The sequence below is a fragment of the Pseudophryne corroboree genome, chromosome 2 (genome assembly GCF_028390025.1).
Source record: "Pseudophryne corroboree isolate aPseCor3 chromosome 2, aPseCor3.hap2, whole genome shotgun sequence".
Classification (NCBI taxonomy): domain Eukaryota; kingdom Metazoa; phylum Chordata; class Amphibia; order Anura; family Myobatrachidae; genus Pseudophryne; species Pseudophryne corroboree.
In genome coordinates, this window is record NC_086445.1 from 487,703,042 (window position 1) to 487,730,392 (window position 27,351).

Consider the following 27,351-nt stretch of genomic DNA (forward strand, 5'->3'; position numbering starts at 1 on the left):
ACTCCCTGAAAACGGACAGTTTCCGCCCAGAAACACCCACTTCCTGTCAATCATACTACGATCACTCGAGCGATAAAAAAACGTTGCTCGTGCTTGTGTAAATTTACAAAGTTTTGTGTGAAAGTACTTAGCTCATGCGCGCTGCGTACCATGCGCATTTTTGCCATTTTTTCACTTGATCGCTGCACTGCGAAAATCGGCAGCGAGCGAACAACTCGGAATGACCACCACTGTGCCTTACATGAAACACACTCTTTGCCTGACATACTGTAGCAGAGACAGCACACACACACAGGAAAAAGTTAAATACACAATTAACCCACAAAGAGCCCTTCCAGGGAGACACAGAGAGAGTATGGAACTAGCACACGGCGCCCTTATCACTAATGCCAAGCTTAGCCGGGTCGCAGACTAAGTACCTAGATTAGGGACTTAGTACACTAATAAGTCGCTCCCTCCCTTTATGACCCCCTGGTACCGCTGAGGAAATCTGGAGTCTCCCCGGAGGAGCTGGTTGTCACTGTCAGTCAGCGTCTGTGTCAACTGCAGTAGAGAAAATGGCGCTTGTTAGCTGCTGGATCCACTCATAGTGAAGCCGTGCCCCTTCAATGGCGTGCGGTCTTCCCACTCTTCTTTATATAGGCTGTATGTATCTATGTGCATGAAAAGGAGTAAACCTCCTTTTATGGCTGTGGTGCCATTCTGGGTACTGTGTACACAGTCAGGAGACTTAGTCCGACCCGTTTAGAAGCCATGCGTCTCCGTACCCTCATGCCGCCATAATGGCCGGCGACCAGCTAACCGGGGCACCAGCTTTGTACTCACCACTCTTCATTCTTCTGGCTCTGTTAGGAGGGGTGGCGGCGTGCTGCGGGAATGTACACTCGCTGTGGTGGGGCTTGCAAATAGTTCCCTCAGGGGGTGTAGTATGGTATGTCAGCGGCCGGGATCCTGGCGGACAGCATACTGGCGCCGGGATCCCGGCCGCCGGCATACCGACAGATGGGTGAGCGCAAATGAGCCCCTTTGGCGCGATGCTATTTATTCTCCCTCCAGGGGACCCCCAAGAGGGAGAATAGTTGTCGGTATGCCGGGTGTCGGGATTCCGGTGCCGGTATACTGAGCGCCGGGATCCCAACAGCCGGCATACTGAATACCACCTCCCTCAGGAGCTAGCGTCTTGTCAGCGGGGAACGGGACCATTAACCCTGAGAGAGGTAAAGTGTCTTGACTGTAAAAGTTCTATTCAGTTTTTATTGTATTTGAATTGTATTGTATTTACTGTATTATTGCAGCTAAATGTGTAAGTTTAAAATGGGTGTGAATACATTAAACATTTGCAGATGGGGGGTAAATCCAAGTTGATCACAGTAGGAATTTTATTAGCAGTTGGGCAAAACCATGGGCATAATTCCAAGTTGATCGCAGCAGAAAACTTGTTAGCTGTTGGGCAAAACCATGTGCACTGCAGGGAGGGCAGATATAACATGTGCAGAGAGAGTTAGATTTGGGTGGGGCGTGTTCAAACTGAAATCTAAATTGCAGTGTAAAAATAAAGCAGCCGGTATTTACCCTGCACAGAAACAAAATAGCCCACCCAAATCTAACTCTTTCTGCACATGTTATATCTGCCACACCTGCAGTGCACATGGTTTTGCCCAACTGCTAAAAAGTTTTCTGCTGCAATCAACTTGGAATTACCCCCCATGGGGGTAATTCCAAGTTGATCGCAGCAGGAATTCTGTTAGCAATTGGGCAAAACCATGTGCACTGAAAGGGAGGCAGATATAACATGTGCAGAGAGAGTTAGATTTGGGTGTGGTGTGTTCAATCTGCAATCTAATTTGCAGTGTAAAAATAAAGCAGCCAGTATTTACCCTGCACAGAAATAAAATAACCCACCCAAATCTAACTCTCTCTGCAAATGTTATATCTGCCTCCCCTGCAGTGCACATGGTTTTGCCCAACTGCTAACAAAATTCCTGCTGCGATCAACTTGGAATTACCCCCCATGTGCACTGTAGGGGAGGCAGATTTAACATGTGCAGAGAGAGTTAGATTTGGGTGTGGTGTGTTCAATCTGCAATCTAATTTGCAGTGTAAAAATAAAGCAGCCAGTATTTACCCTGCACAGAAACAAAATAACCCACCCAAATCTAACTCTCTGCACATGTTATATCTGCCTCCCCTGCAGTGCACATGGTTTTGCCCAACTGCTAACAAAATTCCTGCTGCGATCAACTTGGAATTACCCCCATGGTCCAGTATCCACAGATGCTGAAATACTGCTTGGTGCAGGTCTGTCTTTTAACACACAATCAAAATTTGCCCCAGCTCAAAGGTAAGTGATTTTTCTCCATCTGAGTATGGCCTTCTATGTAAGCGGTTAAGATTTCCCCAGTTTATCATGCACTATTGCCAGGGCACTTACAGTATTGTAAATCTACCCCTTGGTTTTCACCCCTTCAGCAGGCACTGAAAGAGTACCAAGAAGCAGACTGTTACTAACTTGCTAAATTGCCTACAAAGTAATGGTAGACATGCATTAGGTCGACAGGGTCAAATGGTCAACATTGAATAGGTAGACAGTAGAAAGGGTTCAGTATGAATTATCAGTGGCTGGGATGACCGATAGCAGCATCCCAGACAGCAGTATGCCGACAGCGGAGCAGTCGCTAGAATAATCCCTTTTGGGCTCACTGCCAGAGGCGGAACTACCGCCAGTGCAACCAGTGCGTTGCACTGGGGCCCGCCTCTGTCCAGGGGCCCAAAGCATGTAATGAGTCAAACTGACTCATTACATGCCGCTGTGCGCTGCGGGTAACCGCTGCCCGCAGCGCACAGCCGCCCGGAGAGAGGAGATGAGCAGCGGTACGGGGGAAGGAGGAGGAGGGAGGTAGAGGAGGGAGCCGCAGCAGCGCTTTGTTACTGGTTGAGGTGCTGCTGCTGCCCCTCTGCTTCACTATAGGCTGTCTTCCGAGAACAGCCTATAGTGAAGCAGAGGGGCAGCAGCGCCTCCACCAATAACACAGCGCTTCTGCGGCTCCCTCCTCCACCTCCCTCCTCCTCCTTCTCTCCTGCCCGGGAATCGTCTGACGCTGCACCAAGAAGACTGAGCCAGCGGAGAGGATAAGTATAATTCTTCTTTCTTTACGTCTCTTTCTTTCTTTCTTTCTTTTCTACAAAAAAGCGGGACTGTCTGCCGCAATGTGTAAAAAGGGCCAATCTGCCTGCCGCAATGTGTAAAAAGGGGGAATCTGCCTGCCGTAGTGTGTAAAAAGGGGGAATCTGCCTGCCGCAATGTGTAAAAACGGGGAATCTGCCTGCCGCAATGTGTAAAAACAGGTAATCTGCCTGCCGCAATGTGTAAAAAGGGGAAATCTGCCTGCCGCAATGTGTAAAAACAGGGAATCTGCCTGCCGCAATGTGTAAAAACAGGTAATCTGCCTGCCGCAATGTGTAAAAAGGGGAAATCTGCCTGCCGCAATGTGTAAAAAGGGGGAATCTGCCTGCCGTAGTGTGTAAAAAGGGGGAATCTGCCTGCCGCAATGTGTAAAAACGGGGAATCTGCCTGCCGCAATGTGCAAAAACGGGGAATCTGCCTGCCGCAATGTGTAAAAATAAGAATTTACTCACCGGTAATTCTATTTCTCGTAGTCCGTAGTGGATGCTGGGGACACCGTAAGGACCATGGGGAACAGCTGGCTCCGCAGGAGACTGGGCACTCCAAAGAAAGATTTAGTACTATCTGGTGTGCACTGGCTCCTCCCTCTATGCCCCTCCTCCAGACCTCAGTTAAGGAAACTGTGCCCGGAAGAGCTGACATTACAAGGAAAGGATTTTGGAATCCCGGGTAAGACTCATACCAGCCACACCAATCACACCGTATAACTTGTGAAAAACTTACCCAGTTAACAGTATGAACAACCAACAGAGCATCAACCAATGGATGCCAACATAACATAACCCTTTATTAAGCAATAACTATATACACGTATTGCAGAAAGTCCGCACTTGGGACGGGCGCCCAGCATCCACTACGGACTACGAGAAATAGAATTACTGGTGAGTAAATTCTTATTTTCTCTAACGTCCTAGTGGATGCTGGGGACTCCGTAAGGACCATGGGGATTATACCAAAGCTCCCAAACGGGCGGGAGAGTGCGGATGACTCTGCAGCACCGAATGGGCAAACACCAAGTCCTCCTCAGCCAGGGTATCAAACTTGTAGAACTTTGCAAATGTGTTTGAACCCGACCAAGTAGCAGCTCGGCAAAGCTGTAATGCCGAGACCCCTCGGGCAGCCGTCCAAGAAGAGCCCACCTTCCTTGTGGAATGGGCTTTTACTGATTTTGGATGCGGCAATCCAGCCGCAGAATGAGCCTGCTGAATCGAGTTACAGATCCAGCGAGCAATGGTTTGCTTTAAAGCAGGAGCACCCAGCTTGTTGGATGCATACAGGACAAACAGCGAGTCAGTCTTCCTGACTCCAGCCGTCCTGGCAACATAGATCAAAGCCCTGACTACATCAAGCAACTTGGAATCCTCCAAGTCACGAGTAGCCGCAGGCACCACAATGGGTTGGTTCAGATGAAAAGATGACACCACCTTTGGCAGAAACTGCGGACGAGTTCGCAATTCTGCCCTGTCCATATGGAAAACCAGATAGGGGCTTTTACATGACAAAGCCGCCAATTCTGACACACGCCTAGCTGAGGCTAGGGCCAACAGCATGACCACTTTCCACGCGAGATACTTTAGCTCCACCGTCTTAAGTGGCTCAAACCAGTGGGATTTCAGGAAAGCCAAGACCACGTTAAGATCCCAAGGTGCCACTGGTGGCACAAAAGGAGGCTGAATATGCAGCACTTACTTAACAAACGTCTGAACCTCAGGCAGTGAAGCCAGTTCTTTTTGAAAGAAAATGGATAGGGCCGAAATCTGGACCTTTATGGACCCTAATTTTAGGCCCATAGTCACACCTGACTGTAGGAAGTGCAGGAATCGACCAAGCTGGAATTCCTCTGTAGGGGCCTTCCTGGCCTCACACCAAGCAACATATTTTCGCCATATACGGTGATAATGTTTTGCTGTCACGTCCTTCCTAGCCTTTATCAGCGTAGGAATAACTGCTTCCGGAATGCCCTTTTCTGCTAGGATCCGGTGTTTAACCGCCATGCCGTCAAACGCAGCCGCGGTAAGTCTTGGAACAGACAGGGCCCTTGTTGTAACAGGTCCTGTCTGAGAGGCAGAGGCCATGGGTCCTCTGAGAGCATTTCTTGCAATTCCGGGTACCAAGTCCTTCTTGGCCAATCCGGAACAATGAGTATTGTTCTCACTCCTCTTTTTCTTACAATTCTCAGCACCTTTGGTATGAGAGGAAGAGGAGGAAACACGTAGACCGACTGGAACACCCACGGTGTTACTAGTGCGTCCACAGCTATCGCCTGAGGGTCCCTTGACCTGGCGCAATATCTTTTTAGCTTTTTGTTGAGGCGGGATGCCATCATGTCCACCTGTGGCAGTTCCCATCGATTTGCAATCTGAGTGAAGACTTCTTGATGAAGTCCCCACTCTCCCGGGTGGAGGTCGTGTCTGCTGAGGAAGTCTGCTTCCCAGTTGTCCACTCCCGGAATGAACACTGCTGACAGTGCTAGTACGTGATTCTCCGCCCACCGAAGAATCCTGGTGGCTTCTGCCATTGCCACCCTGCTTCTTGTGCCGCCCTGGCGGTTTACATGGGCCACTGCCGTGATGTTGTCTGACTGAATCAGCACTGGTTGGTTTCGAAGCAGAGGCTCAGCTTGACTCAGGGCGTTGTATATGGCCCTTAGTTCCAGGATATTGATGTGCAGACAAGTCTCCTGACTTGACCACAACCCTTGGAAGTTTCTTCCTTGAGTGACTGCCCCCCACCCTCGGAGGCTTGCATCCGTGGTCACCAGGACCCAGTCCTGTATGCCGAATCTGCGGCCCTCGAGGAGGTGAGCACCTTGTAGCCACCACAGAAGAGACTCCCTGGCCCTGGGGGACAGGGTGATCATCCGATGCATCTGAAGATGCGATCCGGACCACTTGTCCAGCAGATCCCACTGAAAGATCCTCGCATGGAACCTGCCGAAGGGAATGGCTTCGTATGACGCCACCATCTTTCCCAGGACTCGCGTGCAGCGATGCACCGACACCTGTTTTGGCTTTAGGAGGTCTCTGACCAGAGTCACGAGCTCCTGAGCCTTCTCCTCCGGGAGAAACACCTTCTTCTAGTCTGTGTCCAGAATCATGCCCAGGAAGGGCAGACACGTCGCAGGAATCAGCTGCGACTTTGGAATGTTCAGAATCCAGCCGTGCTGACGCAACACTTCCTGAGAGTGTGCTACGCTGATCAGCAACTGCTCCCTGGACCTCGCCTTTATGAGGAGATCTTCTAAGTATGGGATAATTGTAACCCCTTGCTTCCGAAGGAGCACCATCATTTCCGCCATCACTTTGGTAAAAACTCTCGGTGCCGTGGACAGGCCAAACGGCAACGTCTGGAATTGGTAATGACAGTCCCGTACCACAAACCTGAGGTACTCCTGATGAGGCGGATAAATGGGGACATGCAAGTAAGCATCCTTGATGTCCAGAGACACCATAAAATCCTCTTCCTCCAGGCTTGCAATGACCGCTCTGAGCGATTCCATTTTGAACTTGAATTTCTTCAGATAAATGTTCAGGGATTTTAAATTTAAAATGGGTCTGACCGAACCATCCGGTTTCGGTACCACAAACATAGTGGAATAGTAGCCCCTTCCCCGTTGAAGGGGGGGGACCTTTACCACCACCTGCTGGAGAAAAAGTTTGTGAATTGCCTCCAACACTATCTCCCTTTCCATGGGGGAAGTTGGTAAGGCCGATTTTAGGTAACGGTGAGGGGGCATCACCTCGAATTCCAGCTTGTATCCCTGAGACACAATTTGTATAGCCCAAGGATCCACCTGTGAGCGAACCCACTGGTAGCTGAAAAGTCGGAGATGCGCCCCCGCGGCTCCTGGCTCCGCCTGTGGAGACCCAGCATCATGCGGTGGATTTAGTGGAAGCCGGGGAAGACTTTTGTTCCTGGGAACTAACTGCATGGTGCAGCTTTTTTCCTCTACCCCTGCCTCTGGCAAGAAAGGACGCACCTCTGACCTTCTTGCTCCTCTGAGAACGAAAGGACTGCATTTGGTAATACGGTGCTTTCTTAGGTTGTGGAGGGACATAAGACAAGAAATTTGACTTCCCAGCCGTAGCTGTGGAAACTAGGTCCGAGAGACCGTCCCCAAACAATTCCTCACCCTTATAAGGTAAAACCTCCATGTGTTTTTTAGAGTCGGTATCCCCTGTCCATTGCCGAGTCCATAAGACCCTTCTGGCAGAAATGGACATTGCGTTAACTCTAGAGCCCAGCAGGCAAATGTCCCTCTGGGCATCCCGCATATATAGGACCGGGTCCTTGATATGTGCCAGGGTCAGTAGAACAGTGTCCCTGTCCAGGGTATCTAACTCCTCAGACAGAGAATCCGTCCATGCAGCTACCGCACTACACATCCAGGCCGAAGCAATTGCTGGCCTCAGCAGTGTGCCAGAATGTGTATAAACAGACTTCAGGATAGCTTCCTGCTTTCTATCCGCAGGATCCTTTAGGGCGGCCGTATCCGGAGACGGCAGGGCCACCTTCTTGGACAAGCGTGTCAACGCCTTGTCTACCCTAGGGGAGGATTCCCAGCGTAACCTGTCCGTTGGCAGGAAAGGATACGCCATAAGTAATCTCTTGGAAACTATCACCTTCCTGTCAGGGGAATCCCACGCTTTTTCACATAATTCATTTAATTCATGGGAAGGGGGAAAAGTCACTTCATGCTTTTTCTCCCCATACATATAAATCCTCGTCAGGGACAGGATTTTCCTCAGAAATGTGTAATACATCCTTCATTGCTATAATCATGTAGCGGATGGATTTAGTCATTTTAGGCTGCAACTTTGCCTCATCGTCATCGACACTGGAGTCAGATTCCGTGTCGACATCTGTGTCAACTATCTGTGATAGAGTGCGCTTTTGAGACCCTGACGGCCTCTGCGCTGTAGGATCAGGCATGGGTTGAGACCCTGACTGTCCCCCGGTTACAGTTTTATCCAATCTGTTATACAAGGAGTTTACATTATCATTTAACACCTTCCACATATCCATCCAATCAGGTGTCGGCACCGTCGGCGGCGACACCACACTCAGCTGCACTTGTTCTGCCTCCACGTATCCTTCCTCATCAAACATGTCGACACAGGCGTACCGACACACAGCACACACACAGGGAATGCTCTGACTGAGGACAGGACCCCACAAAGGCTCTTGGGGAGACAGAGAGAGAGTATGCCAGCACACACCCCAGCGCTATATAACCCAGGGATTACACTGTACCTTAGTGTTTACCCTGTAGCTGCTGTTAATATATATACTGCGCCTAAATTTATGTGCCCCCCCTGTCTTTTTTACCCTTTAATGCACCTGTATACTGCAGGGGAGAGCCTGGGGAGCGTCCTTCCAGCGGAGCTGTGAAGAGAAAATGGCGCTGGTGTGCTGAGGAAGAAGGCCCCGCCCCCTCAGCGGCGGGCTTCTGTCCCGCTTTAATGTGTAAAAAATGGCGGGGGCTCGGGCATATATACAGTCCCAGACTGTGTATATGCCTCTTTTTGCCAAAAAGGTACTTAATTGCTGCCCAGGGCACCCCCTGCGCCCTGCACCCTACAGTGACTGGAGTGTGCGGTGTGCTGTGGGAGCAATGGCGCACAGCTGCAGTGCTGTGCGCTACCTTAAGCGAAGACAGGATCTTCAGCCGCCGATTTCGATGTCTTCTTGCTTCTGCTGCTTCTGTTCTTCTGGCTCTGCGAGGGGGACGGCGGCGCGGCTCCGGGAACGGACGATCAAGGTTAGGTACCTGTGTTCGATCCCTCTGGAGCTAATGGTGTCCAGTAGCCTAAGAAGCGCTACCTAGCTGCCGTGAGTAGGTTTGCTTCTCTCCCCTCAGTCCCTCGTAGCAAAGAGTCTGTTGCCAGCAGAAGCTCTCTGAAAATAAAAAACCTAACAAAATACTTTCTTTTCTAGCAAGCTCAGGAGAGCCCACTAGGAGCACCCAGCTCGGCCGGGCACAGATTCTAACTGAGGTCTGGAGGAGGGGCATAGAGGGAGGAGCCAGTGCACACCAGATAGTACTAAATCTTTCTTTGGAGTGCCCAGTCTCCTGCGGAGCCCGCTGTTCCCCATGGTCCTTACGGAGCCCCCAGCATCCACTAGGACGTTAGAGAAAAGGGGGAATCTGCCTGCCGCAATGTGTAAAAAATAAGATTTTACTCACCGGTAAATCTATTTCTCGTAGTCCGTAGTGGATGCTGGGACTCCGTAAGGACCATGGGGAATAGCGGCTCCGCAGGAGACTGGGCACAACTAAAGAAAGCTTTAGGACTACCTGGTGTGCACTGGCTCCTCCCACTATGACCCTCCTCCAGACCTCAGTTAGGATACTGTGCCCGGAAGAGCTGACACAATAAGGAAGGATTTTGAATCCCGGGTAAGACTCATACCAGCCACACCAATCACACCGTATAACTCGTGATACTATACCCAGTTAACAGTATGAAATATAACTGAGCCTCTCAACAGATGGCTCAACAATAACCCTTTAGTTAGGCAATAACTATAAACAAGTATTGCAGACAATCCGCACTTGGGATGGGCGCCCAGCATCCACTACGGACTACGAGAAATAGATTTACCGGTGAGTAAAATCTTATTTTCTCTGACGTCCTAAGTGGATGCTGGGACTCCGTAAGGACCATGGGGATTATACCAAAGCTCCCAAACGGGCGGGAGAGTGCGGATGACTCTGCAGCACCGAATGAGCAAACTCTAGGTCCTCCTCAGCCAGGGTATCAAACTTGTAGACTCTTGCAAAAATGTTTGAACCCGACCAAGTAACAGCTTGGCAAATTTGTAAAGCCGAGACCCCTCGGGCAGCCGCCCAAGAAGAGCCCACTTTCCTCGTGGAATGGGCTTTTACAGATTTAGGGTGCGGCAGTCCAGCCGCAGAATGTGCAAGTTGAATCGTGCTACAGATCCATCGAGCAATAGTCTGCTTAGAAGCAGGAGCACCCAGCTTGTTGGGTGCATACAGGATAAATAGCGAGTCAGTTTTCCTGACTCCAGCCGTCATGGAAACATATACTTTCCAGTGCCCTGACTACGTCCAGTAACTTGGAATCCTCCAAGTCCCAAGTAGCCGCAGGCACCACAATAGGTTGGTTCACATGAAAAACTGATACCACCTTAGGAAGGAATTGGGAACGAGTCCTCAATTCCGCCTTATCCATATAAAAAATCAGATAAGGGCTTTTGCATGACAAAGCCGCCAATTCTGATACACGCCTGGCCGACGCCAAGGCCAACAGCATGACCACTTTCCACGTGAGGTATTGTAGCTCCACGGATTTAAGTGGCTCAACCCAATGCGACTTCAGGAAATCCAACACCACGTTGAGATCCCACGGTGCCACTGGAGGCACAAACGGGGGCTGACTATGCAGCACTCCCGTAACAAAAGTCCGAACTTCAGGCAGTGAAGCCAGTTCTATTTTGGAAGAAAATCGATAGAGCCGAAATCTGGACCTTAATGGAACCCAATTTTAGGTCCATAGACACCCCTGACTGTAGGAAGTGCGGAAATCGACCTAGCTGAAATTCCTCCTTTGGGGCCTTCCTGGCCTCACAGCACGCAACATATTTCCGCCATATGCGGTGATAATGGTTTGCGTTCACTTCTTTCCTAGCTTTAATTAGCGTAGGGATAACTTCGTCCGGAATGCCCTTTTCCTTCAGGATCCGGCGTTCAACCACCATGCCGTCAAACACAGCCGCGGTACGTCTTGGAACAGACAGACCCCCTGCTGCAGCAGGTCCTGTCTGAGCGGCAGAGGCCATGGGTCCTCTGAGATCATTTCTTGGAGTTCTGGGTACCAAGCTCTTCTTGGCCCATCCGGAACAATGAGTATAGTTCTTACTCTTCTCCTTCTTATTATTCTCATTACCCTGGGTAAGAGAGGCAGAGAAGGGAACACATACACCGACTGGTACACCCACGGTGTTACCAGACCGTCCACAGCTATCGCCTGAGGGTCCCTTGACCTGGCGCAATATCTTTGTAGCTTTTTGTTGAGGCGGGACGCCATCATGTCCACCTGTGGCCTTTCCCAACGGTGTACAATCATTTGGAAGACTTCTGGATGAAGTCCCCACTCTCCCGGGTGGAGGTCGTGTCTGCTGAGAAAGTCTGCTTCCCAGTTGTCCACTCCGGGAATGAACACTGCTGACAGTGCTAACACATGATTTTACGCCCATCGGAGAATCCTTGTGGCTTCTGCCATCGCCATCCTGCTTCTTGTGCCGCCCTGTCGGTTTACATGAGCGACCGCCGTGATGTTGTCTGACTGGATCAGCACCGGCCGGTGTTGAAGCAGGGGTCTAGCCTGACTTAGGGCCTTGTAAATGGCCCTTAGTTCCAGAATATTTATGTGTAGGGAAGTCTCCTGACTTTTCCATAGCCTTGGAAGTTTCTTCCCTGTGTGACTGCCCCCCAGCCTCGAAGGCTGGCATCCGTGGTCACCAGGACCCAGTCCTGTATGCCGAATCTGCGGCCCCCTAGAAGATGAGCACTCTGCAGCCACCACAACAGCGACACCCTGGCCCTTGGAGACAGGGTTATCCGCCGATGCATCTGAAGATGCGACCCGGACCACTTGTCCAACAGAACCCACTGGAAGATCCTTGCATGGGACCTGACGAATGGAATTTCTTCGTAAGAAGCTACCATCTTTCCCAGGGCTCGCGTGCATTGATGCACCGACACCTGTATTTGTATTAGGAGGTCTCTGTCTAGAGACGACAACTCCTTGGACTTCTCCTCCGGGAGAAACCCTTTATATCCTGTTCTGTGTCCAGAACCATACCCAGGAACAGTAGACGCGTCGTAGGAACCAGCTGCGACTTTGGAATATTCAGAATCCAGCCGTGCTGTTGTAGCACTTCCCGAGATAGTGCTACTCCGACGAACAACTGCTCCCTGGACCTCGCCTTTATAAGGAGATCGTCCAAGTACGGGATAATTATTTCGGCCATTACCTTGGTAAATACCCTCGGTGCCGGGGACAGACCAACGGCAACGTCTGGAATTGGTAATGACAAATCTGTACCACAATTTTGAGGTTCTCCTGGTGAAGAGGGTAAATAGGGACATGCAGGTAAGCATCCTTGATGTCCAGTGATACCATGAAATTCTCCAGGCTTGCAATAATCGCCCTGAGCGATTCCAATTTGAACTTGAACCTTTGTATATAAGTGTTCAAGGATTTCAATTTTAGAATGGGTCTCACCGAACCGTCTGGTTTCGGTACCACAACATTTTGGAATAGTAACCCCGGCCTTGTTGAAGGAGGGGTACCTTGATTTCACCTGCTGGAAGTACAGCTTGTGAATTGCCGCCAGTACTACCTCCCTTTCTCCGAGGGCAGCAGGCAAGGCTGATGTGAGGTAACGGCGAGGGGGAGTCGCCTCGAACTCCAGCCTGTATCCCTGTGATACTACTTGCAGAACCTAGGGATCCACCTGTGGGCAAGCCCACTGGTCCCTGAAGTTCCCGAGACGCGCCCCCACCGCACCTGTCTCCACCTGTGGCGCCCCAGCGTCATGCGGTGGACTCAAAGGAAGCGGGGGAAGATTTTTGATCCTGGGAACTGGCTGTCTGGTGCAGCTTTTTCCTTCTTCCCTTGTCTCTGTGCAGAAAGGAAGCGCCTTTGACCCACTTGCTTTTCTGAAGCCGAAAGGACTGTACCTGAAAATACGGTGCTTTCTTAGGCTGTGAGGAAACCTGAGGTAAAAAAATTTCTTCCCAGCTGTTGCTGTGGATACGAGGTCCCAGAGACCATCCCCAAACAATTCCTCACCCTTATAAGGCAGAATCTCCATGTGCCTTTTAAAGGCAGCATCACCTGTCCACTGCCGGGTCTCTAATACCCTCCTGGCAGAATGGACATTGCATTAATTCTGGATGCCAGCCGGCAAATATCCCTCTGTGCATCCTTCATATATAAGACGTCGTCTTTAATATGCTCTATGTTAGCAAAATATTATCCCTGTCTAGGGTATTAATATTATCTGACAGGGTATCAGACCACGCTGCAGCAGCACTAATTATGCTGAGGCAAATGCAGGTCTCAGTATAGTACCTGAGTGTGTATATACAGACTTCAGGATAGTCTCCTGCTTTTTATCAGCAGGCTCCTTCAAAGTGGCCGTATCCCAAGACGGCAGTGCCACCTTTTTTGACAAACGTGTGAGCGCCTTATCCACTCTAGGGGATATCTCCCAACGTGACCTATCCTCTGGCGGGAAAGGGTACGCCAGAAGTAACTTTTTAGAAATTACCATTTTCTTATCGGGGGAACCCACGCTCTTTACACACTTCATTCACTCATCTGATGGGGGAACAAAACACTGGCTGCTTTTTCTCCCCAAACATAAAACCCCTTTTATGTGGTACTTGGGTTCATGTCAGAATGTGTAACACATTTTTTATTGCCGAGATCATGCAACGGATGTTCCTAGTGGATTGTGTATATGTCTCAACCTCGTCGACACTGGAGTCAGACTCCGTGCCGACATCTGTGTCTGCCATCTGAGGTAACGGGCGTTTTTTGAGCCCCTGATGGCCTTTGAGACGCCTGGGCAGGCGCGGGCTGAGAAGCCGGCTGTCCCACAGCTGTTACATCATCCAGCCTTTTATGTAAGGAGTTGACATTGTCGGTTAATACCTTCCACCTATCCATCCACTCTGGTGTCGGCCCCACAGGGGGCGACATCCCATTTATCGGCCTCTGCTCCGCCTCCACGTAACCTTCCTCATCCAACATGTCGACACAGCCGTACCGACACACCGCACACACACAGGGAATGCTCTGACTGAAGACAGGACCCCACAAAGTCCTTTGGGGAGACAGAGAGAGAGTATGCCAGCACACACCAGAGCGCTATATAATGCAGGGATTAACACTATAACTGAGTGATTTTTCCCCCAATAGCTGCTTGTATACACATATTGCGCCTAAATTTAGTGCCCCCCCTCTCTTTTTAACCCTTTGAGCCTGAAAATTACAGGGGAGAGCCTGGGGAGCTGTCTTCCAGCTGCACTGTGAAGAAAAAATGGCGCCAGTGTGCTGAGGGAGATAGCCCCGCCCCTTTTTCGGCTGACTTTTCTCCCGCTTTTTTCATGGATTCTGGCAGGGGTAATTTATCACATATATAGCCCTGGGACTATATATTGTGATGATTTGCCAGCCAAGGTGTATTATATTGCCCTCAGGGCGCCTCCCCCCAGCGCCCTGCACCCATCAGTGACCGGAGTGTGAGGTGTGCATGAGGAGCAATGGCGCACAGCTGCAGTGCTGTGCGCTACCTTGTTGAAGACAGAAGTCTTCTGCCGCCGATTTTCCGGAACACTTCTTGCTTCTGGCTCTGTAAGGGGGCCGGCGGCGCGGCTCCGGGACCGAACATCGAGGTCGGGTCCTGTGGTCAATCCCTCTGGAGCGAATGGTGTCCAGTAGCCGAAGAAGCCCAAGCTACCACCAGTTAGGTAGGTTCGCTTCTTCTCCCCTTAGTCCCTCACTGCAGTGAGTCTGTTGCCAGCAGATCTCACTGTAAAATAAAAAACCTAAAATATACTTTCTTTCTAGGAGCTCAGGAGAGCCCCTAGTGTGCATCCAGCTCAGCCGGGCACAAGATTCTAACTGAGGTCTGGAGGAGGGTCATAGTGGGAGGAGCCAGTGCACACCAGGTAGTCCTAAAGCTTTCTTTAGTTGTGCCCAGTCTCCTGCGGAGCCGCTATTCCCCATGGTCCTTACGGAGTCCCAGCATCCACTTAGGACGTCAGAGAAAGGGGGAATCTGCCTGCCGCAATGTGTAACAAGGGCACGCTGTCTGCCGTAATGTGTAACAAGGGCACGCTGTCTGCCGTAATATGTAACAAGGGCACGCTGTCTGGCGTAATGTGTAACAAGGGCACGCTGTCTGCCGTAATGTGCAACAAGGGCACGCTGTCTGCCGTAATGTGTAAAAAGGGGATGCTGTCTGCCATTATGTGTAACAAGGGCACGCTGTCTGCCATTATGTGTAACAAGGGCACGCTGTCTGCCGTTATTTGTAAAAAGTGTACGCTGTCTGCCGCTATGTGTAACAAGGGCACTCTGTCTGCCGTTATGTGTAAAAAGTGCACGCTGTCTGCCGTTATGTGTAAAAAGGGCACGCTTTCTGCTGCTATGTGTAAAAAGCGCACGCTGTCTGCCGTTATGTGTAAAAAAGGGGGACGCTGTCTGCCGTAATGTGTAAAAAGGGGACGCTGTCTGCTGTAATGTGTAAAAAGAGGAATCTGTCCGCCGTAAGGTGTAAAAGGGTCTCTACCTGGTGTAGTGGTGCTACTGTGCGGCGTAATTTGAATAATGGAGACTACTGTGCACCGTTTTATGAATTGGTATTATTTTGTGGCCACACCCCTTCCCCACGAAGCCACGCCACTATGTATTTTTGCGCGCGCCTACGTCGCGCACTGCCCATTTTGCATGCAGGGGTGGGGCTCCGATGCCGTTTCTTGCACACAGTGCTAAAATGTCTAGTTACGGCACTGTTGCTAGGTATCCACTTCCCTGAGCAGGTCCCACTCACCAGATCCTCTCCAGGGGTGAGGGGGTGGACTTGGATGGGGGGGGGGGGAGCCCCAAGCCATTTTGTCGCACATGGGCCCACCGCTCGCTAGTTCCGCCACTGCTCACTGCACTTGCCTCAGGGGGTGGTCTTCAGTATGCCGACTGACGGGATCCCGACAGCCGGCATACTGACACTTATTCTCCCTCGTGGGGGTCCACGACCCCCCTGGAGGGAGAATAAAATAGCCCTGTGCCCGTAGCGTGGCGAGCGCAGCGAGACCACAAGGGGCTCATTTGCGCTCGCCACACTGTCGGTAAGCCGGCGGTCGGGCTCCCGGCGCCGGTATGCTGGTCGCCGGGAGCCCGACCGCCGGCATACCGTAGTGAACCCGCCTCAGGTTATATTTTTCCTCTATGGGTGTTGTGGACACCCACAGAGGGAGGATAGTCCGTGGCACCAGTATTCCGGCGGCAGGATTTCAACGCTAGTTGGAATTCCGGTGTCGGCATTGTGACCACCAGAATCCCGAGTAGCGGTATTTTAACCGCTTCCCGGTAGAAAAAGACCACAGGGTCAAAATGGAAATGGTCGACACAATGTTTTAAGGGGGGTTTGGCACTTTTTTCTGCCACAAACAAACTCCATTAATGTACTGCGTCCCCCCTCGGCACCGGTTACGATTCCCAATCGTAGTCCACGTGGATGGTAAAGTATGAAAAAGTTTGAAAACAATGAAAAAAATTAAACTTGTGTCTACCATATGTGTGTCGACTATTGTCATGTTGTCCTTTTAACCCTTGTCACTATGGGGGTATTTCAGAGTTGATCCCGGCAGCAAATTTGTTAGCAGCTGGGCAAAACCATGTGCACTGCAGGTGTGGCCGACATAACATGTGCAGAGAGCGTTATGGTGCATACACACTGGGCGTTTTTGCCCAGCGTGTATGAACAGCAATGATCGCTGACATCGCTGGGCTGAAAAGCGCTCAGTGCATACACACTGAGCGCTTTTCCCCTCTGCCCAGCGATGTCAGCGGGGGTGAGCAGCTTTCCATAGCAAGATGCTCACCCCACTCACCCATCTACTGGTAAAACCACTAGATGAACGGCGCCCGCCAGCAATGAAGCGGAAGCGCGCATCAGCGATCACCGCTCGTGCATACACACTGGGCGGCTTTGAGCTGAAAGCAGCTCAACACACCAAAAGTGAGCTGCTTTCAGCTCAAAATCGCCCAGTGTGTATGGGCCTTTAGATTTGGGTGGGTTATTTTGTTTCTGTGCAGGGTCAATACCGGCTGCTTTATGTTTACACTGCAATTTAGATTTCAGTTTGAACACACCCCACCCAAATCTAACTCTCTGCACGTTATATCTGCCCACCAGCAGTGCGATCGGGTCAGAACTGCACATGCGCCGGCACATACCAGGCGGCCAAAGGCCGTCACTGTGCTACAATCGCCTCTGCCTGATTGACAGGCCGAGGCGGTCACTGGACGGGGGCGGAACGGCGGCGTTTGGCTGCCATTTCGTGGGCGTTGTCCGGCCAACGCAGGCATGGCCGGACAGCGCAGGGGGGGGCGTCACACGCAGCCGCTGCAGGCAGGGGAGCGATGAGCTACTCCTAAATGTGCAATGCTTTTGCACTTCTGCGGGAGGGGGGGGCCTAACCCCCATGGTTTTGCCCTTTAGCTAACAAATTTGCTGCTGCGATCAGGTCTGAATTAGGCCCTATGAGAGGTTTGCAGTGTTGGTTGGTTGGTTAAAGTGCCTATGGAAATTATTTTTAAATGTTAGTAACTATGCTTCCTATGTTAAAGGAGTAAGAACCAGTGCACTAGAGTAGCACGAAAGGAAACATAGACACAACCATACTTACATGTCGACAGGGCCAATTACTTTACAGCTATGCCTATGTTTACGACATAAAAACTGCAGACTATTGCATGAATAGAAACGCTATCCAGTTCATGCACGTCATACCCCTTACCAGCATGCCCATTGTGCAGAGCACCTTATTTGCTCTATACAAGCCTAGAAGTAGTAAAGCTAGGACACGAAGATATGTACACACTATAGACAGGTAACACAGAGGATGTACAAACTAACATACTGGGTAGTATCACACATACATTGTGCTGGACGGTCAGGCAGCCAGCGGCGCGCCAGAACAGGTCGCATTAATGCCTGCAGCGCACCTCACTGTGCTCGCCCGGCTGCTGCGTGTAATGCTGGAACGAGGGGCCACGGAAAAGCCCCCGGACACCCTCAGCAACTGACCGACCCCACGCCTGTTCAAGCGGCCTCTCCCTATAACAACACGTGCTGGAGACGTAACTGACAGCAAGGAGTGACATTTTTACACATCTCTAGCCATAAGACTAGACAGGTCATTAATATAAACATTCACTGTGTGTCCGCAGACCAACGTAGGGAAAGCTTAAGTGGCGGCCATTTTCTTGAAGAACTTGTCGCGTTATAATAAACGTGTTCGACAACATCATGACGGCCACATACGAGTACTATGAGTAGCAGTTTGGCCTCTTGTGCTAGGTTTGTACACCGTGATTTACAGTATGTTATAAACACAAATCGTTAGAGTTCTTTATTGGGAGATTGCGCACACGTCTTATTTTTAACATAAGTTAGCGTGCTGTTATTTGCGTTACATGATTCTCGTCTGACAGTCAGTGGTCTTCTGGGCGTGGCTTGTATGTTTGGCGCCAGCGGCGAGTGTGCCGCTTGTAGCTGCTGCCCGCCGTGACTGTCTGCCATGAGCCGTGAGGTGGGCAGCTTTCCCCTAGCTCCTGCTGTCAGGACTAGGATGATCGCCGCTGGCTTCCGTGCTATTCAGGATGTGATAGACGTGAAAGCCAGTGAGCTTGCTCGAGGTAACTTAGCTGTGCTGCTGCCGCATGTGCTGTGCAGTGACGGGGGGCGGGGGAGATGTACATGCGCTAACGCAGAATTACATTATACAGCTTGCAGGAGTGCCGCAGCAGCATTGCCCCGTACTGCGCTTACACTATAAAAGTGTGGTATCTCTTATACGCAGATAAGAATATAATTTTTAAATTGCAACATGTAGATTGTGTTTTTTATATATATATATATATATATATATATATATATATATATAAATTTCTCTAACGTCCTAGAGGATGCTGGGACTCCGTAAGGACCATGGGCAATAGACGGGCTCCGCAGGAGGCATGGGCACTTTAAGAAAGACTTTGGACTCTCTGGGTGTGCACTGGCTCCTCCCTCTATGCCCCTCCTCCAGACCCCAGTTTTAGACTGTGCCCAGAGGAGAATGGGTGCACTGCAGGGAGCTCTCCTGAGTTTCCTGCTTAGAAAGCATTTTTGTTTGGATTTTTTCTTTTTCAGGGAGCACTGCTGGCAACAGGCTCCCTGCATCGAGGGACTGAGGAGAGAGGAGCATAAATGATAGGCTCTGCTTCCTCGGCTACTGGACACCATTAGCTCCAGAGGGAGTGAACACAGGTTCGTCCTGGGCGTTCACCCCAGAGCCGCGCCGCCGTTCTCCTCACAGAGCCAGAAGAAACGAAGACAGAAGACGTCTCTGGCGGCAGAAGCCTTCGGTGCTTCACTGAGGTAACGCACAGCACCGCAGCTGTGCGTCATTGCTCCCATACACCTCACACACTCCGGTCACTGTAAGGGTGCAGGGCGCCCTGGGCAGCAATAAAACACCTCTCCTATGGCAAAAGTCTATATACATGTACAGGTGGGCACTGTACATGTATATAAAAGAGCCCCCGCCATTTTTTAGTAAGTTTGAGCGGGACAGAAGCCCGCCGCTGAGGGGGCGGGGCTTCTCCCTCAGCACTCACCAGCGCCATTTTCTCCACAGCACCGCTGAGAGGAAGCTCCACGGACTCTCCCCTGCTTGACACACGGTGAAAGGGGATTTTAAAGTAGAGGGGGGGCACATTATTGGCGTTTATACATTAAGCAGCGCTACTGGGTAAACAATCTGTGTTTTTCTCCAGGGTTATATAGCGCTGGGGTGTGTGCTGGCATACTCTCTCTGTCTCTCCAAGGGGCCTCAGGGGGAACCTGTCTTCAGAAAAGAGATTCCCTGTGTGTGTGAAGTGTGTCGGTACGTGTGTGTCGACATGTTTGACGAGGAAGGCTCACCTAAGGAGGAGGGGGAGTGCATGATGGTCAGGTCGCCGTCGGCAACGCCGACACCGGACTGGGTGGATATGTGGAATGTCTTGAATGCAAATGTAAATTTACTGCATAAACGATTAGACAAGGCTGAAGCTAGGGATCAGTCAGGTAGTCAGGCCATGCCTGTCCCTGTTGCACCAGGACCTTCGGGGTCTCAAAAACGCACCATATCCCAGATCACTGACACAGATACCGACTCTAGTGTCGACTATGAGGATGCAAAATTACAGCCAAAGGTGGCGAAAGGTATTCGTTACATGATTATTGCCATTAAAGAGGTTTTGCATATCACTGAGGAACCCCCTGTCCCTGACACGAGGGTACACATGTATAAAGGGAAAAAGCCTGAGGTCACTTTTCCGTCCTCATTTGAACTAAGCGACTTGTGCGAAAAGGCTTGGGAATCTCCAGATAGGAGACTACAAGTTCCCAAAAGGATTCTTATGGCGTATCCCTTTCCACAAAAGGACAGGATACGATGGGAATCTTCGCCGAAGGTAGACAAGGCGCTGACACGCTTATCCAAGAAGGTGGCACTGCCTTCTCAGGATACAGCTTCCCTCAAGGATCCTGCTGATCGTAAGCAGGAGGTTACCATGAAGCACATTTACACACATTCCGGTACTATCGTTAGACCGGCTATGGCATCGGCCTGGGTGTGTAGTGCTGTCGCAGCATTGACAGATTCCTTATATACGGAACTTGACACCCTAGATAAGGATACCATTCTAATGACCCTAGAGCATATCAAAGATGCTGCTTTATATATGAGGAATGCTCAAAGAGACATTTGTTTACTAAGCTCCAGAATAAATGCTATGTCTATTTCTGCTAGGCGACTCCTGTGGACCCGATAGTGGACGGGGGATGCCGACTCAAAGCGGCATATGGAGTCGTTGCCTTACAAGGGGGAGGAGTTGTTTGGAGAAGGCCTCTCGGACCTTGTCTCTACTGCTACGGCCGGTAAATCGAATTTCTTACCTTATGTCCCCCCGCAGCATACTAAAAAGGCACCTCATTATCAAATGCAGTCCTTTTCGTTCCAATAAAAGCAAGAAGGTACGGGGATCGTCCTTCCTTGCCAGAGGAAAAGGCAAGGGAAAAAAGCTGCATGCAGCTAGTTCCCAGGAGCAGAAGTCCTCCCCTACATCTGCCAATTCCACCGCATGACGCTGGGGCTTCCCGGGGGGAGTCAGCTCAAGTGGGGGCACGTCTTCGATTTTTCAGCCAGGTCTGGGTTCACTCACAGGTGGATCCCTGGGCTATAGAGATTGTTTCTCAGGGATACAGGCTGTGCCTCCTCGCCGGTATTTCAAATCGGCTCTGCCAGCTTCCCCGTCAGAGAGGGAGTTAGTGTTGACTGCAATTTCAAAATTGTATCTTCAACAGGTGATAGTCAAAGTTCCTCTTCTCCAGCAAGGAAAGGGGTATTACTCAACCCTGTTTGTGGTCCCGAAACCCGACGGTTCGGTCAGGCCCATTTTGAATCTAAAATCCCTGAACTTGTACTTGAAAAAGTTCAAGATGGAATCGCTCAGAGCGGTCATCGCCAGCCTGGGGGGGGGGAGGGGGTTTGTTTGGTGTCCCTGCACATAAAGGATGCATACCTTCATGTTCCGATTTTCCCTCCTCACCAGGCGTTCCTGAGATTTGCAGTACAGGACTGTCATTACCAATTTCAGACGTTGCCGTTTGGGCTTCCACAGCCCCGAGAATTTTCACCAAGGTAATGGCGGAAATGATGGTGCTCCTGCGCAAGCAGGGTGTCACAATTATCCCATACTTGGACGATCTCCTCATAAAGGCGAGATCTCGGGAGAAGTTGCTGGACAGCGTTTCGCTGTCGGTGAGGATGTTGCAGGGGCACTGCTGGATTCTCAATATACCGAAGTCCCAGCTAGTCCCTACAACACGCCTGACCTTTCTGGGTCTGATTCTAGACACAGACCAGAAAAAGGTTTTTCTTCCGATGGAAAAGGCTCAGGAGCTCATAGCCCTGGTCAGGAACCTATTAAAGCTAAAAAAGGTTTCAGTGCATCACTGCACGCGTGTCCTGGGGAAGATGGTGGCATCGTACGAGGCCATCCCCTTCGGAAGGTTCCATACGAGGACCTTTCAATGGGATCTACTGGACAAATGGTCCGGGTCCCATTTACAAATGCATCAGAGGATCACCCTGTCTCCGGATCGCATCTTCAGATGCAGCGGCTGATCACCCTATCCCCCAGGGCCAGGGTGTCTCTTCTGTGGTGGCTGCACAGTGCTCACCTCCTAGAAGGCCGCAGGTTCGGAATTCAGGACTGGATCCTGGTGACCACGGACGCAAGCCTCCGAGGTTGGGGAGCAGTCACACTGGGAAGAAATTTCCAAGGTCTCTGGTCAAATCTAGAGACTTGTCTCCACATCAACGTCCTGGAGTTGAGGGCCATATACAACGCCCTACGCCAGGCGGAGGCATTGCTTCGGGACAAACCGGTTCTGATTCAGTCAGACAATGTCACAGCAGTGGCTCATGTAAACCGCCAAGGCGGCACAAGGAGCAGAGCGGCCATGGCAGAAGCGACCAGGATTCTTTGCTGGGCGGAAGGCCATTTAAGCGCCCTATCAGCTGTATTCATCCCGGGGGTGGACAACTGGGAAGCGGACTTCCTCAGCAGGCACGACCTGCATCCAGTAGAGTGGGGACTTCATCAAGAAGTCTTCGCACAGATCGTGGGTCAGTGGGGACTGCCTCAGATAGACATGATGGCGTCCCGTCTCAACAAAAAGCTAAAGCGGTATTGCGCCAGGTCAAGAGACCCTCAGGCGGTAGCGGTGGACACCTTGGGTGTTCAGATCGGTCTATGTGTTCCCTCCTCTACCTCTCATACCCAAGGTGTTGAGAATAATAAGACTAAGAAGAGTAAGAACAATCCTCATTGTTCCAGATTGGCCACGAAGGACTTGGTATCCGGATCTGCAAGAGTTACTCACAGAAGATACATGGCCTCTTCCTCTAAGACAGGACCTGCTGCAGCAGGGGCCCTGTCTGTTCCAAGACTTACCGCGGCTGCGTTTGGCGGCATGGCGGTTGAACGCCGGATCCTAGCGAAAAAAGGTATTCCGGAGGAGGTCATTCCTACCCTGATCAAGGCTAGGAAGGACGTGACATTGAAACAGTATCACCGTATATGGCGAAAATATGTTTCTTGGTGTGAGGCCAGGACTGCTCCTACAGAGGAGTTCCATTTGGGTCGTCTGCTTCACTTCCTGCAAACAGGAGTGACTTTGGGCCTAAAATTAGGGTTCATAAAGGTTAAAATTTCGGCCTTATCCATTTTCTTTCACTTGGAAAGTGGTCATGTTGTTGGCCTTGGCTTCTGCGAGGCGTGTTTCGAAATTAGTGGCTTTGTCACATAAAAGCCCCTATCTGGTTTTCCACGTGGATAGGACAGAATTGAGGACTCGTCCTCAATTTCTGCCTAAAGTGGTCTCTTCTTTTCATATGAATCAACCTATTGTCGTGCCTGTGGCTACACGGGACTTGGAGGATTCCGAGTCCCTTGATGTGGTCAGGGCTTTGAAGATTTATGTGGCCAGAACAGCGAGGGTTAGGAAAACTGAAGCGCTGTTTGTTCTGTATGCAGCCAACAAAGTTGGCGCACCTGCTTCAAAGCAGACTATTGCTCGCTGGATCTGTAACACGATTCAGCAGGCGCATCTACGGCAGGATTGCCACTGCCTAAATCGGTTAAGGCCCATTCCACTAGGAAGGTGGGCTCGTCTTGGGCGGCTGTCCGAGGGGTCTCGGCATTACAGTTGTGCCGAGCAGCTACTTGGTCGGGGTCAAACACCTTTGCAAAGTTCTATAAATTTGATACCCTGGCTGAGGAGGAGCTCCTGTTTGCTCAATCGGTGCTGCAGAGTCATCCGCTCTCTCCCGCCCGTTTGGGACCTTTGATATAATCCCCATGGTCCTTACGGAGTCCCAGCATCCTATAGGACGTTAGAGAAAATAAGATTTTACACTTACCGGTAAATCTATTTCTCGTAGTCCGTAAAGGATGCTGGGCGCCCGTCCCAAGTGCGGACTTCTTCTGCAAGACTTGTATATAGTTTTTACTTACATAAGGGTTATGTTATAGTTTCATCGGTTTAGACCGAGACTATGTTGTTTGTTCATACTATTAACTGGGTAGTTATCACTAGTTATACGGTGTGGCTGGTATGAATCTTGCCCTGGGATTCCCAAAAATCCTTTCCTCGTACTGTCCATCCCCTCTGGGCACAGTTTCTCTAACTTGGGTCTGGAGGAGGGGCATAGAGGGAGGAGCCAGTGCACACCCAGAGTCCAAAGTCTTTTTTAAAGTGCCCATGCCTCCTGCGGAGCCCGTCTATTCCCCATGGTCCTTACGGAGTCCCAGCATCCTCTACGGACTACGAGAAATAGATTTACCGGTAAGTGTAAAATCTTATTATATATATATATATATATATATATATATATATATATATATATATATATATATATATATATATAATCATTTTACATACACATCGGTGTGTTGAAATTCTGTAATTGAGATATTTAGCTAATGCAGACTAAGGGGTGAATTCAAATGTTTGAAAAGTCGGTTGGGTGTCTGTTTTTCCTATCTAATAGACAGGGAAAAACAGACACCCAACTGACTTTTCAAACATGTGAATCTCCCCCTAAGAATGGAAAAATATTTTTAGTGATCATTAACTTGCAGAAATGCCCCCAAAACTAATGTCTATTATCTCCAACCATTGCATCGGTCTATTCCTACCCCCTACTTTCCATTGCTCCTCTACCCCTTTTTGCCATCACTCACCCACCCTTCCCATGATCCAATCACTGTCACTTCTTTCTACCACTCTCCCTTCCTTAACTCTCCTTACCTAACACATCTCTTATTGCTCCCTTCGGCTCCCCCTCTCACTTTGCAATCTCTTGCACTACTTCCCATCGCTCTCCTTACCGTCATTCTCCCTTACTTATTTCTCCATCCCATCGCACTCCTCCTTTCCATCACTCCAACCCCGTCTTCGCATCGCACCCCCTCCTCATTACCCCCTCCCATCACTTTTTTATTTCTCCTCTTCACATAGCTCTCCCTCCTTCCAGTCACACACCCTTCTCTTCACTCCTCATTCCCATCACTCGCCATCCCATCGCACTCCTCCTTTCCATCACTCTGACCCACCTTTCTTCACATCGCAACCCCTCCTCATTACACCCTCTCCTCCTCACTTTTTTATTCCTCCTTATCCCATAGCTCTCCCCCCTTACAGTCACACACCCTTCCCTTCACTCCTTCCCATCACTCTCCCTTCCTTATTTCTACATACCATCATACTCTTTCCCATCACTCCAACCCCCCTTTCTCCTTCATCCACTAGGGGACACTGGAGGTAGTCAAGACCATGGGGTATAAATGTGCAGTAACTGAAGCTGGCACTTTAAAATGTGTGACTTGTCCCTCCCCCTCTGTACCCCTCCTACAGGCCAGTCTTAGGGTGTGTACACACGGTGAGATCCTTGCTATGCCCGATTTTCTCTTGCAATTTCCCTTGAACTCCCCGGAGCCCTGCACCACCGATTTTGACTAAGTTTTCTTGAGATATGGACTATGCTTACGATTTTGGCTTATGTGAGATTTTGGCTTATATGAGATGTCATTGACATGTGAGATGAACTAGATAGTACACCGATCTAGCAAGGATTGACTTGCCTGCACAGTCTGTCATTTCTTGCGATGCCGACCTGGCGGGATCGCGCATCGGGATCGCAAGGTGACTTTCACCTTGCGATCTGCATTAACTTTTCATGCGATTTTGACTAAATAGTCAAAATCGAAAGAAAATATCTCACCGTGTGTACACACCCTTAGAAATGTGCCCGAGGGAGCTGGAAAGTCTCTGGGCTTTATCCAGTAGATTTTTAATATTGATACATTTGGCTGCCAAGACAGGCAGACAGCACTGCCCCTGTCTGTCTGCAACGATGAAGCTGTCGAGAGAACCTGTTCCCGCCTCTTGAGGTTGGCGCCCAGGTTCCCGGCTGCAGGGACATCAGTCCCCATGTCAGTCCCAACACAGCTGCTTGTGGCTTGCGTTAGGGTTGCCTCAAGCCTACAGCCAGCATGGCAGCCGTGAGTATAGCCTTGCTCCCTGGCTAGCAGGAGACAAAAAGGCATACATGAGGAAGAACAACTATTGCAGCAAATCAAAACGGCTGCGGGATTGGGAGACATCCTTGTCATTGGGGATTTTAATTACCCGGATATAAACTGGAGTAACGATTCATGTGCTAAAGCGAGGGGCAGCAGGTTCTTAAATATGTTTAGGGATCACTACTTGTCTCAATTAGTCGAGGACCCAACTAGGGGTAAAACTACCCTGGATCTAGTAATTACTAATAATGTGGACATTATATCAAACACTAAAGTTGGGGAGACGTTGGGTAAAAGTGATCACTATATGATCACATTCGACATCAGTTTCAGGAAACATAGCTACAGGGGTTCCACCAAAACTTTTAACTTTAGGAAGGCTAATTTCATTATGCTTAGATGTGCACTTAACGACATAGAGTGGGAGGTTCTGTTTAATAACAAGAACACTTCGGAAATGTGGGATGTTTTAAAAGGGTTGCTGGATAGCAATATTAATAACTTTATTCCCATGGACAGTAAACACAGCAGTATTAAACTCAAACCGATGTGGCTTAACAAGAAGGTTAAGGCAGAAATGGATAAAAAAAAAAGGAGGCTTTCAAAGCATTTAAATCTAATGGAAAGGAGGAGTCTTTCAAGTATTACAAGGAGTGTAATAAGAAAAGCAAAACAGCAATAAGAGCAGCTAAAATGGAAAATGAAAAGCAAATCGCTATAGAGAGTAAAACCAATACTAAAAAGTTTTTTAAATACATAAACTGTAAAAGGTTAAAAAAGGAGAATATAGGGCCATTAAAAGATGAATTAGGAGAATTGATAAATGATGACGAAATAAAAGCGGAAATACTGAACAAATTCTTTTCATCAGTATTCACCAGTGAAGAACTGATATTGGGAGTAGAGCATAACAATTGTGACAGTAATGATTCATGGTTAGATACTTGTTTAAGCGAAGAAGTAGTCCGGGAGAGACTAAGCAAAATTAAGATTATTAAATCACCTGGTCTTCACCCAAGGGTTCTTATGGAGCTTAGTTCACAACTAGCGCGACCCCTATACTTGATTTTCAATAGTTCAATTAGATCAGGCATGGGCCCTCATTCCGAGTTGTTCGCTCGCAAGGCGAATGTAGCAGAGTTACACACGCTAAGCCGCCGCCTACTGGGAGTGAATCTTAGCTTCTTAAAATTGCGACCGACGTACGCGCAATATTGCGAT

At 49.8% G+C, this 27,351-nt stretch overlaps 2 protein-coding genes across 15 annotated transcripts in view; one reads left to right on the plus strand and one right to left on the minus strand.

Annotated features, from left to right (window-relative positions):
- The window catches only part of TEX14 (testis expressed 14, intercellular bridge forming factor), a 739,191-nt gene extending 721,052 nt beyond the window's left edge, over positions 1 to 18,139 (minus strand). For 3 of the 9 annotated variants that reach the window (XM_063953897.1, XM_063953895.1, XM_063953894.1), the window contains exon 1: positions 17,871 to 18,139. In XM_063953897.1, the coding sequence (XP_063809967.1) occupies positions 17,871 to 17,938 (68 nt within the window). In that variant the 5' untranslated portion in view covers positions 17,939 to 18,139. The remainder of the gene's footprint in view (positions 1 to 17,870) is intronic. The other 6 variants (XM_063953896.1, XM_063953888.1, XM_063953891.1 and 3 more) reach the window with 4 other exon arrangements.
- Positions 18,140 to 18,383: 244 nt separating this feature from the next.
- The window catches only part of RAD51C (RAD51 paralog C), a 207,942-nt gene continuing 198,974 nt past the window's right edge, over positions 18,384 to 27,351 (plus strand). Inside the window, exon 1 of one of the 6 annotated variants that reach the window (XM_063953901.1) lies at positions 18,384 to 18,648. In XM_063953901.1, the coding sequence (XP_063809971.1) occupies positions 18,531 to 18,648 (118 nt within the window). In that variant the 5' untranslated portion in view covers positions 18,384 to 18,530. The remainder of the gene's footprint in view (positions 18,649 to 27,351) is intronic. The other 5 variants (XM_063953898.1, XM_063953902.1, XR_010226127.1 and 2 more) reach the window with 5 other exon arrangements.